The 14,708-nt window shown below is 44.2% G+C and overlaps 1 protein-coding gene across 3 annotated transcripts in view; it reads left to right on the top strand.

Annotated features, from left to right (window-relative positions):
• PARD3B (par-3 family cell polarity regulator beta) overlaps window positions 1–8,825 on the top strand; it is a 977,181-nt gene extending 968,356 nt beyond the window's left edge. For 2 of the 3 annotated variants that reach the window (XM_057744363.1, XM_057744365.1), the window contains exon 23: window positions 4,157–8,825. In XM_057744363.1, coding sequence (XP_057600346.1) covers window positions 4,157–4,514 — 358 coding nt within the window. In that variant the 3' untranslated portion in view covers window positions 4,515–8,825. The remainder of the gene's footprint in view (window positions 1–4,156) is intronic. The other variant, XR_009055026.1, reaches the window with a different exon arrangement.
• The last annotated feature ends 5,883 nt before the right edge of the window (window positions 8,826–14,708 follow it).

Raw genomic sequence — 14,708 nt, 5'->3', positions numbered from 1 at the left:
GGATCATCTCTACTATCGTTACTCTGAATTCTTTTTCTGATAGATTGCCTATCTCCACTTCACTTAGTTGTTCTTCTTGGGTTTTATCTTGTTCCTTTATCTGGGACATATTCCTCTGCCATCTCATTTTGTCTAACTTTGTGTGATTGCAGTTTCCATTCCACAGGCTGCAGTGTTGCAGTTCTTCTTGCTTCTGCTGTCTGACCCTTGGTGGATGAGGTTGGTTCAGGGGCTGGTGCAGGCTTCCTGGTGTGAGGAACTGGTGCCTGCCCTACTGGTGGGTGGAGCTGGGTCTTGTCCCTCTGGTGGACAAGGCCTTCTCAAGGGGTATGTTTAGCAGGCAGCTGTGTGCTCAGGAAGCTTTTAAGCAGCCTATCTGCTTATATGTGGGGCTGTGTTCCTGCCCTGTTGAAGCACCCCTGCACTGGAGCCTACAGGCTGCTATGTGGGGCCAGGTCTTGGTGAGAAACTGGTGGCCTCCAGGACAGCTCACGCCAATGAGTACTCCCCAGAACTACCACTGCAGTGTCTTTGTGCCCACAGTGAGCCACAGCTACCCCTGGCCTCTGCAGGAGACCCTCCAATATCAGCAGATAGGTCTGGTCCAGGCTCTTATGAGGTCACTGCTTCTTTTCCCCTGTGTCCTGGCATGCGTGAGATATTGTGTGTGCCATCCAAGAGTGGAATTCCTGTGATCAAACCCCACTGGCCTTCAAAGCCAGATTCTCTGGGCTTCTCCTTCCATTGCCAGACCCACAGGACTCAAGGGGGGGGAGTCAAGGAAGGGAGGGAATACGGGGATATGTGTATAAAAACAGATGATTGAACCTGGTGTACCCCCTCAAAAAAAAATTAAAAAAAAAAATAATAAAGTAAAAAGGTAACTGTGAAAAAAAAAAAAAAAAACTTTCACTCCTGTGGGAGAACTTATGTGATATAATTATTTTCCAGTTTGTGGGTCACCCACCCAGCAGGTATGGGATTTGATTTTATCATGATTCACTCCTCCTACTGTCTTATTGTGTCTTCTTCTTTGTCTTTGGATGTAGGATATATTTTTTGGTAGGTTCCAGCATTATTTTTTATTTGTTTTTTGTCAATGATTGTTCACCAGTTAGTCGTGATTTTGGTGTTTTCATAAGACAAGGTGGGCTCACATCCTTCTACTCCACCATCTTGTCTTCACCTTCCTAAAAACTGTTCTTTTAAATGTGTGTGTGCACGTACAATATTCGCAAGTACTTCGAAGTTCTGATAAAAGTCTGTGCTCAATTTTGAGCAAAAGACTTATTGTAAACAACAGCAACCACCTCCCCCCCACCAAAGAAAGAAAAATTCTTCCAGCACTCTTTGAACCTTAAAGAGTGTTTTTATAGGCCAGCTCATTGTTTTTCTTCTCTCTGAAAAATTAGAAAGCATAACTGTTTTGATGAGTTCTACAGAAAAAGACAAGTTCCATGATTTCATTTCTTGACAAAGAACAGCTATCTCACTTGGTTTCTGCCACATGTACTTCCCAGACGTAAAATCTCCCCTCAGAGGAAGTAATGTGGGCCCACAAAACTACCTTGAGTTCTCCCCCATCTTCCCCTGGCGATGCGAGGTGGCTGAGTGGCAGGAGAAGGCGTGGGAGAAGAGACTTGACTGTCCCCATGTGCACGCAGCCTGTTTGGTGGCTGTGCCTATCAGAGTGGCTTCTGCCCTGTCACCGCTTGATCTGGCTAGTCTCACCACAAAAAAAAAAAACAAAAACAAAAAAACCAAGGCCTGCCTGTCTTTTATAATATTCTGTTTTAAAAGAGAGAAATCTCCAGAGAGAGAACAGGACCCTAAAAGTCCAAGGCCTGGAATTCCTCCTTTCTCTCTTCCCATTTTAAACAGGAAACATTCATGCTAAGAGGGTCCGGAGGGATCATTGGTTGTATGTTCATTTTAAGGCAGATAGTGTTTGTGTGTTGCAAATGTCAGTGATTTATCCCAAGGGCTTAAAATGAGTGCAGAAAAACCACATGTTTCACCTCATGCAGAGAAATATCATCAGTAGATTTTTGAGAGAAAACACAGGTTAAGGATTTTTTTTTTAAGTGTTTTGAAAATCTCTAACATGAACCAAAAGGAAATAGAAATGAGCTCGGTGGGAGGGGGGGAGCTTAAAATATTATACGATAAAAGATGTAATGAATGCTGGAAGTTCTCTAAATAAAAAATAACATTCTAAAGGAAAGGGAAGATGAAATCCCCATCCTTTATTTCCCAGGGCTGGAGTGACAGATTACACATTTGTGCTCTATTTGTCATGGACAATTTAAAATAGAGCAAAGCAAACTGCACTGAATAGTAGCAGTTGATGCTATAATAACTTGTATGCAAACAATTTAATTTTTTTATCTGAAAACTCTAACTAAATTCACCCAGGCTCAAGGATCTATCTTTCATTATTATACATAGCCAAATTAAGACGTAAAAAAACAGAAAGAGAATTCTATTGTCCATCGTTATGAATGTGTTCACATGCTGCTTTCCACATGGACCCAAGCTTGGAGCTTGTCAAACCAGCATTGATTTGGGGAACTTACAGAGCTGTTTTCACATCAAACTCTGCAGATTATAGGGTGATTGTGACCTTCATTGACAGTGCTTGATTAACCACAGACACCATATTCTTACAGCTCTGTCATTTCTTTCAAGTATTCTACCAGGTTGCACTCTGACACTGGAGAGCTTTTCATTAATTAATTGTTGCTGTTTTCATTTAAAAAGAAATAATAAAAAGAGGAATGGTGGAAAATGGGAAGGATCTGGGCATGGTGGTAGTGAATATGTGCACAGAAGGTTTATGGGATTTTAAGAGCTGCAAACAGAACTCATCTATTTAACCCCAGGCCAGATAAGACACAGTCATCTGTACATTGTTTAGAGACGTATTGCTTCTGTTATGGCAAATGGATCAGAAGATGCTGGTTGTCTTAGTAGAGAGATCCAGACCGGGTCACTTTCTGTTGGTGTTTATTCTTGCCCTGGACCTTTCTGTGCCTACTCATTACACAGTGCCACTTACACCTGGTTTGGCTTTTCCTGATCTGCTACTGGCTGGGTGGTACTTATTGACTTTGTGGTAGAATTGCTTTATACCAAAGTTTTGGGTGGAATAATTCCAAGCTCTAGGTTGGGACTTTTTCTAGGAACTACAGAAAAAGGAGGGCAACTAATCCACACAGGGATGTTACAGAAGCCAACGAGAGTTAGACCAAGACTATGGCCCACGTAAGGAGCACCCCACAGACCTAGGAGAGAAGTGAGTGCAATCCCTGGAAACTTTACGATGCCAAAAAAACATGTCTACGTCAGGCTTCAGGGAGGTGGAGAGGGGAGGGGGGGGGGCGAATGATCCTGGCTTTAACAGAGCCAAACTCAGCCTTGTTTGGGGAACTAGCTTGGTTACTAATAAAGGCCAACACATAAACAAGATAGAAGTATATGTCTCTCTCAGGCACCAGTCAGTCCTGACTGACTTGGTGGCTCCATAGTGTCGAGGAACCAGGCTCTTAACTTCTTGTTGCTCTGACTTCCTCAGCATGTAGCTTTTCTCCTTGTGGTCTAAAATGGCCACTCCCAAGAATAAAGATGCAGATGTAGAGAACAGACTTGAGGACACGGGGTGGGGGGCGAAGGGGAAGCTGAGGCAACGTGAGAGAGTAGCATTGACATATATACACCATCAAATGTAAAATAGATGGTTACTGGGAAGCTGCTGCATAACACAGGGAGATAAACGCGATGATTGGTGAAGACTTAGAGGGGTGGGATAGGGAGGATGGGAAGGAGTTGTGGGAGGGAGGGGAGATGGGGATATATGTATAAATACAGCTGATTCACTTTGTTGTACAGCAGAAACTGGTTCAACAGTGTAAAGCAATTGTACTCCAATGAAAAGCTTAAAAAATAAAATAGCCACTCCAGTGGCCAACAGAAAGGAGGGAAGAGAAGAAGAGAGTCCCTTTCTTCCTTTTAAGGACATACATCACGTCTGTTCACATCCCACTGGCGAGATCCAGTATGTGGCCACACCACACTACGTGGGAGGCTGAGGAATATGGTCATCAGCTAGGCAGCCAGCTTAGTCGTCATTGACATGTGTCTTTTCTTCTCTTTCCAGGGGAGGACCAGCAGATCCCGTAGACTATCTGACAGCAGCATCTCGAGGGCTCTACAAGGAAAGAGAGCTTCCATATTACCCAGGGGCTCATCCTGTGCATCTGCCCAAAGGGAGCTATTCCCGTCCCCCAGATCTGAGGGTCACAGATCTCCGGTATCCCCCGTACTACCCCCCACCACCAGCCCCCCAACATAAAGGACCCTTCCGCCAAGATGTCCCACCTTCCCCTCCTCAGCACCACAGAGTCCCAGCCTACCCAGAAATGGGCAGACTAGGGCCCCGAGGGGGCAGCCCAGATCAGTACCCCTATCGAACCCAGGATCCCCGGCAGAAGAACCCCATGACCGCAGCTGTGTAGCTGAACGCCACAAGCTCAGCCCAGAAAGGAAGACATCCAACATCACTTTTGTTCTTCCTACACCTTAAGGCCTTCTTCCTGCCAAGAATTCTCCATGGTACAGATCAGGTTTTTCTCACTGAGACTGCAACACTTGACTGCTAATCAGAGAGAAAGAACGGGACAGGAGTTTGGGGAGGGAAATCAGAAGGAAGAGGAAGGATGGGGCCATAAAGACAATACTGCCTGAAATACTGTTCCGTTCAGTTCACTGAGAATGGCAACGGAACAGGCAAATAACCACGGAGATCTACAACATGGCACCTCCCTGGAGCACAGACAGGCCCCAAGGCATTGGCGTCTCCGGCGCCGACTCCGCCCGGGCTCATCACCCATTCGGAGGTTGAGGCTGAGTTTCAGCCGCCTGATGAGCGTTGTTAAGTCTGTGAAGAGTGGTTGCGAGTACGGGCATCCTGAGTGAGTAGTTTTTACATTGAGAAAACATCAGCAAACATGACGGGTGATCTCCTTGAAATGTTTTATACCTAGAGGAAGGCTGCACTTCTTTATTTGTAGAATTTCTCAGGTTCTCAGTTCCACTCACTTGGTATAAGCATTTCACGTTTCCTCACTTTTTATATAAAAGATGTGAATGCAGTATTAGTGTCCTGCGAGAACATACAAAGGTAGTCAGAGCTTCCAGAAGAAATATATGCCTAGGATCAAGGCAATAAGGTTAAGAGGCTGAAATTCCCTTGGTCCTCACTTTCCTTTCTCCTATGTCCCAGGCACGATAGCATGGAGATATCTGGTTTCAGAGTCATCCCCAAATCTCCTGCCTGTAATTGTTAATTTAAGGCCCCCACTTGAGAGCTAAGATGTACTTGATAAAAAGAGGGCCCACTGGTTAGGTTGCACAGGAAGCAGTGCTCTGGAGATGCTAATTCCAGACTTAGTGCCAAATAGTGCCATATGCACCCAGGGTCAAGGAGGGGCTGACTGTGCTCTTCGGGAATGATAACCAGCAGGTAGTAGATGGTTGTGACTGACTGTGTGTGTGTGTGTGTATGAAGGTGTGTGATTACCAGTACAGAGAATGGAAAATAAAAATACTTTCTGGAAAGTTTGATGAGGAAGGGAATAAAAAGGAAAAAGCCCAGAAAACAGAGGGAAGGGAGAAGGAAGATAAAACTAAATCATTCTATATCTGCTATATTTCATTAACACAAGTCAGGGCAAGACCAAGGCCAAGGTCTCCAGTTTGGAAAAGAAGGTTTTATGGCTTCGAAGAGCTGAAACCCCACCCTGCAAAATCCATCATAATTTCTTTACAGCTTTGCAGCTATATTCTACTTATTTCAACACTGAAGAGAACCTCTAAAACCTACAGCCTGACCCGAATGAGAACACGAGAGAAAACAGAAACAGCAAAGCATGGGGGCAGCAACTCAAATTGTTCGTGACTCTTGCAATACTTTTAACTTTTTTACATTCCTTTTTCATTCCCTCCCCCAGAAAAAGTCTTGAGTTCAATTTAGACATATTTTGGCCAAGATCAGAATACCTCTGACTGCTAGGATTTCATAAATTATGGTGTTATTGAATATATAGAATATCTGGCCCAGTTTAGTCTTATTTTTTAATTTAAAATAGAGTTCTGTTACCAAGAATGATGCAGCTGCTGGGTTTAGACTTAACTAGTGTTGACTTAACTCGTGTTATTTACTGAACTTTAAGAGGTATCATTTTCTCAACTACAGTTTCCTTATGGTCCTCTTGAAAATAGATTGTCAAGTTGTTTTTCGCCTTCTATCATCTCTCTTTTGCCAGGCACCTTTAGATTGTTTGCAATTTGTGCAGAGGTTGAGGATTTGGCCCTGCTCACCTAGGGGTGGAGTGTAGGTGAGTTGTAGGGTGTCCTGCCAACATGCTGCAAGGTACCTTCCCCTCCAGCGAAATACTCCTTCAAGAAGACAATGATAAGATGAGGGAAGTCTGATGTATTTTGAAGCATTAAAAAATCAGCTCTTCAGGATCTCCCATAGTTTAACCAAGTTTCTGTAGACTACTGGACATAGCCAAGACAGAAGCTTTCTTCTAGATTAAGGCCAAGGTCCCACAAGGGGCAGTGGTGTAAGGTGAGACACACTGTGTGTGTTGGAGGAGTGGCCCTTGTAGGAAGAACGCCCATGTTTCCACCACGTTGCCACTTTGTGAGCATAATATCTCCTGCACTCAGACTCGGGGAAAGCTGCTCCAAGCATGGTTTTGTGTTGTACACACAGGTAATAAAACAGCTGAGAATTCTGAGGGGCAGCCAAGGATGTGAGGGTGCTATTAAAGTAGACGAAAAAAGATTAGAGCAGTTTTCTTTTCTTGTTTGAAGTATAATACATGCCCCATTTGTCCCTAACCCAAAAGAAGCTTACGTGTGCGACAGTCTTCATCAAGCCAAGTAACAATTAAGAACATCTTGAACGTAAGCTTTATAAATGCCTGTGTACCAACCCTCCAATTGTCACCACCCAGAGGTTATGGAACTCTTTCCCAGTATTTAGGAGAACCGGTTGTTGAGAGTGTTTAGAAGACCAGGCTATAATCAGTAGGTTCCCAGTAGCAGGAAATAGTTCCTGGTTTATTTATGGCCTTGGAAAAACTCAATCCAGTGTCTCCTTGTAGCTCAGAACACTAATAACCCCCCGGGAAAAGGTGGCACAGTGAACTTGGGGAGCAGCAAACCCATCCACATACACCCACTTGGCTCCTCAGCTGACCACTGGGTCTCCAGGCCTTGAAATGATGTGGTGGCCTCAAGTCACTAGATATTTTAAGGAGCTCTGGTTTTGTCCCTTTTGCAGAAGTAGACAGATGAAAGGGAGCAGACCACTGAAAACTTTTAGATGTAGGTGAATTCAGTCCTCTGCAAGGGAAAGAAACACATCTCAGCTACCTGTTGTGTCATTGGGCTGTGGCAGTTTCACTGTTGGTATAATATTACTTCCCCACAATATCACATCACTGGATGAAAGGCAAGCTCAAAGTCAGGGGTATTTTCTTAAATCATGATTAACAACAAAAATTGGGGGAAAAAATTTACTGTGAAGCTCCTTATTCTTAGATTTTTAGATCTCTATGCGTTGACCTCGTAGTATAGCACAGAGCAAAGACCTTATAATCACGGGCATGGGGAGAGCCACAGACCCACTGTCATCCTGAGGAAAAAGTGTGCACACCAACTGATAGAGGCGATTCGAGACTTCACTGTAGCTTTATTTTTGCCACCAATAGCAAAATTAAAACATGATCGTTATTCCTTCCAAAGATTTCTGAACTTCTTGAGTGAAATCTATCTTCTGAAGGAAATCCACCTGACAGCTTTTGGAGTTGCCATGCATAGGGTTGGTACGCACAGTGATCAAGTCTTTAAAGAGCGTTTATTTCCTAGCCTGTAACCACAGCATTCATTTTCATTGGAGGAACATCTTAGCATTTCAGAGGGACAGAGAGATCTGGAGTTTTGTGTGGATAGCAATGTGCGTCTGTAAAATTCCCATTGGCATTAAACTCTGAAATCCACGATAAATTTGTGGATTTGCCTTCAAATTGGTGCTAAATTGGGTAGACACCCTACTGCTTTCTGAGTCCATGAGCAACAGAAAGTCCAGATTTAATGCAATTAGGCAGGAGGGAGTTAGAGTCAGAAACAGCCCACGATGGTATTTCTTTGTACTCCCAGTTCACACCGACTTGAGTGGAAATGATGCCACAATGAGACCAGAAAGAGGAGTCTCCATAAGATATGCCTACAAAGTCACCTTTCTGATAAAAAAGAGAATGAAAGTTAGATATCTAAAATAAGCCTAGAATCTCATGTGCAGCTCCGACTTCTAAGGGAAACTCTTTCTCCCTCATGTCCTTAAATAGTAACAGAACCTCACACAGCCTGACTTTTAAAGGTGGGCTTCACTACAGGCCCAGAGTGGAGAGTGAACTAACCCCCAAGACTGTCTCCTGACTCAGATCTTTCAGACAGTGTTACGATCCATCCATGCTGACTGCAGTGCTGTTCACCACTGGAACAGAAAAACAAAACCTGCTGTTTTTACAATCACTTTTTCTAGTGTTTTCCTGTGCTTATATGATACCACGTCTGTTCATAAGTTCTGAGGATAAATTATATTAAATCATATTTTGGCATAGGGGGTGGAGAATGAATTCTTTACAGACTTTTTAGGATGATCCAATTTGTACCATGGAAACATTTTGAATATTGTTATATATGAATATATAAATTTTTCTTGTTTATTTTGCATTAAAATAAAGCTTTATTCAGTCAGCAAACAATCAAGTCTTGGTTTTGACTCACCACCAGTTTGTGTTAGGGTTTAAGGAATGAATAGGTAGGTCTGGTCCTGCTCATCCTTACACAGCAACGTCATAGGGCAGAGGACACAGGAAAAGAGCATCTGTCACATGCTGGGCTCCCCCAAAAGCAGATGCTGTGATGGGCATGAGCAAGCAGGGTGTGTATTTGGGGGTTCATTTGGCTTCATTACCTACCAAAGGCAGGGGAAGAAGACAGGGTGGGGTAGAGAGGCAGAAGCTGAGCTGCCATGTGCTCCCAACTTGGGCTCCGCCGATTCCACAGGGAAATTTGGAGCTGCAATGGCCCAGTAGGGTCATCCCAAGTGGGGACAAGGGAGACGGGCCTTTATCCCACTTAGGGGATAAGGGCTACCCCTGGAAGGAGGGGAGACCCAGAACTAGGCAGTTTTCTTCAGGTGAGGCAATCCCCAGAAGGGCTGACAGCTGGGGGTCCTGTGGGAGCTCGTCACAGCAGCTGGGAAAAGAGCCCTTCATTCCTGAAGTGCGATCTGGACACACATCACAGCATCCACAAATGCATCCAGCATGGTTGACCCCTCTCTCATGTTAGAAACACTCTTGTCTAAAGAAACAGGATTCTACATTGGTTTTTCTTGAGACCATCCCTCTGTTTCCCAGGCAACTTGACTGGCTATTCTCAGTCCTCTCCACACTCCCTTCAGGTTCACCCACACCCTTTTAGCTACCATCCTGGACTGATTCGCTCACAGTCTCCAGCTCTGATCTGTCTCCTGAGTACATGCATTTCCACCTTCCTACTGGACATCCCCACTTGGACTTTCCATAGGCCCTGTGTACTCAACATGTCCAAACTGAAAACAAGCTTGCTCCAGAGAAACCTGCTTCTCGTGACTGTGCTGGCCAATCACACCACCATGTTTGCAGTTTGTAACTGCAAACCAGAAATCTGGAAATAATCCTTGACTTCCCATTTACAACTGTTCCTTCCCCACACCCATCCCCATCTGATGAGATGGAAGGCCAGCAATTCCATCCTGCAATTCTATCAAATACGTCCATGCTTCCTGACATCCTACCATCGCCTTAGTTCAGCGCCATCACTTCTCACCCTCCTCAGTAACCTTCCATGTGATCTTCTGCCTCTCACCGTGCTCCCTTCTGACCCGCCTCTATACTACACAGACACACCACCCTTGGTAAATTAAATTTTGTTGGAACATATACACACTGATTCACTTATATATTGTCTAGTACTCTTTCACACTACAATATCAACCTCTGCTCTGAACTGCCTGAGGAAATTTTCTGAAATTGAGAGCTGACCATATTACTCTTCTGGAGGCAACACAGTCTGTTGAAAGAACATTGGCTTTGAAAACAGGCAGACCTGGATCTAAAATTAGATTCAACCACTAATTAGCTATATAACCTTGGGTAAAATACTTATCTCCCTCAGTTTTACCATTTGTGAAATGAAACTACTATACTTCTTATGGGATTTTTTTTCAGAATTAACTCACATGACAAACATGGGAGCTCTGGAGCCGGTTTGAACCAGCTCCCAGGAGCCAATTGTCTGCATCTCTTCCCAACTCCACGTTCAGTGATGTCACATTGGTAGCTTGAAATAAGTCATGCTGGAAGCATTCACAACACAGAGATTAGCATACCCTACAAATCAGAACTTTCCCCCCTCTGGAGAGCCAGTTGTTAAAACACTACCAGCACACTACTGCATATAACATACAGTTATATGTTTACTAGAACACTGCTATCTATAACATATATAGTTGCCCAGCAATCAAGGAAAATTAATCCTTGCCTAAACACACACACACACATACACCCTCGCTCCTCAAAGCCTTTCTGTGGCGCCCTAATATTTACAGCTGAAAGTCTAAATGCCAAAGCCCTCCAAAATCAGTCCACTGTGCCTCTCTCCTCATGTCTTGTTACTCCTAGTTTGACATCTTGTGCTACTGTTGTTTCAAATTACTTTTGTTTACTGGAAGCAGACATGCATCTCACAGCTCGGTACCATGCAATAAGCATAGCTGCCCTGCTCAGAATGCCCTTTGTCCTGTGGATCCTCCCTCCTCCCTCAGGTCCCAGACCAACCAGCTCTTTCTCCATGAAGAATTAGAGGCAGACAGTGGAGGCTGGCTCCCTCACATCCATCCCATCCTCTTGGAGCAAGACTTACCAAAGGCCAGAGGCACGAAAGCTGGAGACCACATTGTCCAGATTTCCTCATAGCCTGGGCACCATGTGATGCCCAGCTTCTGCCAGTGAGACTGAACACTCTGGAAGACGGAACTGAGGCCCAGACATGCTTCTGCAGGCAAACACAGTACCAGAAGCATTTGGTTTTACTGTAGGGGTGTCTGGTCCCTAGCTTGCTGGGGGTCAAGAGGCCATGGTTTAGCAAGGATCACAGCTGAGGCAATGGGACTTTGTTGCCGACAGCTGGGACAATGGCTCTTCAGGGCCCTGACTTTCTGATCATCGGAGGGTAGTAACTCCCTCAGTGGGCCAGTTCTGTAACGTTCTGAGATTTATTCCTGGAAGCCCTGCCTGAAGCCTGCTCCTCCAGCCCTTCCAACACCTTTGCAAGCACCTAACTCCCCACATTAAGTCCCTTTCTGTTTAACTAGCTAGAAGAGACTCAGTGACCTGCAACTAAACCAACCAAGATAACTGCCACAGCTTCCTCCCAAGGCAGAGCTGGCAAGCCCGTCCTGTACGTTACTGAGATCCTTTCTGCAATCCTCAATAAAAATTGTATCGCCTCTATTACAGTGATTGGTTTCCATATCTGTGTGGCCTCGTGAGGAGCATTGTATTTGTAACACGTTGCTTGGCTCTGACTATACACTCAAGAAATATTTGTTGAATTCATCTGAGTGAAGAAATGAGGTGTGGGGATCTTTTCCTGAACTGCTGCACTGCTAACGTTCCACCTCACCGCCCACACCATAAATCCGAAAGTCGTGTTGTTAAAGATTGCCTGGCGTTATTCTTGAGGTGAAAGGTGTTAGCTCACGTGGGCAGGCCAGGTTCCAACGGAAAGCACAAAGCAGGCTAGGAGATTGTAAATGCAATGGCTAATGCATTATCTAGAGAGTAAAGAGAGACTTAAGTAGAGAGAAAATGTATTACTTACAACCTACTAAGATGGAAATACTTTTAGCGACAGATGATTACTATTATTATGGTATAATTTCTTGGATTTTAGGCGAGTGCTTTGCAATCACTTGCATTACTTGTTCGTTTCAACAACCGTAGGTGGGGAGTTAGATGGCTCCCTGACTTTCCGTGAGGAAACTGAGTCTTGCATACAATGGTACTAAAATAGAAGTTTAATGAACACTACTTAGGCATATTATCTAAAGAAACTAGAGATTACTTCCAGACGTGTCTTGACGATTGAGATTTCTTTTTTACCGGCCATGTTTATACTAATTACTGTTTATAATACATGGTGAATGTTTCATGATCACAGTAATTTCTGCTTCTCATACAGTCAGAGAACATCAGGTTCATTCTTATTTTACAGCTGAAGAAACTGAGGCATGATAAAGCCACCCAGGTACTCCAGGGCCACACGGGGAGAGAAAGAGGAACTTTCTTTATTCATTAAGTATGGTTCGAGAACTTACTGTGTTCCTGGCACACTGTGCTAGCTCCTGAGCAGGCTGTCACGTGGGTGGGTACCTCACCAGCTTGCATCGGAATGTCCTTCCTCGGCACGCAGCTAACGTGCTTCATCCCTGTACCTTCCAAATCACTGGGCTCTCAGAGGTCATCGGTCATGGTTAAAGATGGCCCACGTCCTCCAGAAGAGGAGAGATGCTTCAGCCGTCAACATTTAATGTGCAACTCTTCAGCCTTTTGCCTTGAACCTTCACTTGGCTGGTTGTTCCTGACTCTCCACACCCAATCCCAAATGCCTAAGTTTGCCGTGTAATAATTACCGTGCAACATCATAAAAAATGGTTTAACTGGACCCTGACAACCCTTGGCCTTGTAGCTCTTCTGCCTAGTCAATCTAATAAGTTCAAAAATAAAAGAGATTCAACTGTGGCCCAACAAATACTTCATGTAAAATGCAGCAGAGGACCCCAGACATGGGAGAGCCTTGGATTTTGCCCTTAAGGACCTGAGAGTCAAGGAGGAGAGAAGAACAAGTATACAAAGAACCAAAACTCAAAGCTGAACGTAGTGAGTGCTTGAGGGACGTGTACTCTGCCAGGGAAGCCTGACTTCTGACTTTGGGTGTAGACAGGATCAGGGTAGGTCTCATGGAAGATGTGACGTCTGAAATAACCTTAAAGGATGGAAAGAATGTAAACAGGCCAAGCAAAGAAGGATATTGGCTTTCCAGATGAAGAACGGAACACAAGCATCTGCACAGAGATAGGAAACTTCCAAATACGTATGATTTGGGGGGCAACAGAGAGGACAGATTGTATAATGGGGGTGGGAGGGTTGCAGGTTAATAATTATAATAGCTAATCTGATTCAGTGCTTAGCAAGTGCTAGATACTGGCCTAAATGTTTTTCCTAGTTTATCCCATTTAATGCTCAAACTCTATGAGAAAACAGAGCCTTAAATGAATTAAGTGACTTGCCCTTGAAATTTCAGACCCAACAAGAATAATTACTTAGAGTCTCTAGGGATTTGGATACTTGAGAGACTCGCTCACACAAATGGGTAAATAAAACTGGCCCAGATGAAAGCACTATGTGAGCTGAACTAGAAAAATTCATCAAATCATCAGCTCTCACCAGAAAGGGGAGGACTAATATCTATTCAGTGTACAGGAGCCATGCTAGTTTCTTTCCTTACATTTATCTCATTTTCTCTCCACATCTATTAAGATGGGCATTATCCCCATTTTACAGGTAAGAAAACTGAGGTTCTAAAAGCATAAGAACCAGCTATAGTTAGTAAAGTGGCAGCTCCGATCTCAAATCCAGTGCCGAGTCCATAACGTTCCTTGCTACACCAGTGAACAGTGGGGATTAAAAGTAAATCTCAGTGTAATTTCTTTTAATGCTTCATAGCTTACATTGTGATTACTATTTAAAGTGTGCACCATGTTGAAGAAAATTCAGAACGTGTAAATGCAGATTTTGGCATTTCAGACTCAAGAAACAGGCAGTCCTGTGTTCATTCCACTATATATTAAATTATAATCTATGTAGACAGCAGTTTTGAAAGGTATCCAGGCAAATAAGTTGTACTTTTGGCTGAAGTCAGACAGGTAGATGAAACTTTGATGACTTAATTCCCCCAACTATTAAAGGCATAAGCAGACCAGGAGCCTGAGGTGGAGAGAGGCTGCCAGAAAATTTATTGAGAGCTGTAAAGTGCAGGGCCATAATTTCAACAGGTTATCTTGCTTCTCTGGCTAATTGTTTTCCAAGGTTTCTCAGCTCAGAACCATTCAGCATTCTTATCACCTGGGAAATGTGCGTGCTCCTTCGGATATTTTCCAGCGTGCAGCCACCTCTGTCCTCCAGTCACGGCTATATTTTTGCTCAAAGAGCCGTTGATTAGATTTAAGAGCCGTCCCAGCCCCACAATGCGCAGTCCTGCTGATCTTCAGAGAGACGGTGGTGTCACCCTTAGATTTATGGAGAGTGCGGCTCAAACCCAGCCCTGTGCTTTATTAAAGCAGCTTTTAGCCGTATTGTACCTTCCCAGTTTCAAGCTCCAAATGCCCCCACTACCTAGGAGTCAAAATCCCTTTGATAAACAGCATTTGGGGTGACTGGGAAATAGGGCCTTTGCCTTGTACCCTCCCAGCATCTGCCTCCCGACCCCCCAGGTGTGAGATGGCGGGCGGGGAGGGAGCGATGGAG

The sequence above is a fragment of the Hippopotamus amphibius genome, chromosome 8 (assembly GCF_030028045.1).
Source record: "Hippopotamus amphibius kiboko isolate mHipAmp2 chromosome 8, mHipAmp2.hap2, whole genome shotgun sequence".
Lineage (NCBI taxonomy): Eukaryota > Metazoa > Chordata > Mammalia > Artiodactyla > Hippopotamidae > Hippopotamus > Hippopotamus amphibius.
The sequence above is the reverse complement of the archived record's forward strand: the minus strand, read 5'-3'. Positions and strand labels throughout refer to the sequence as shown.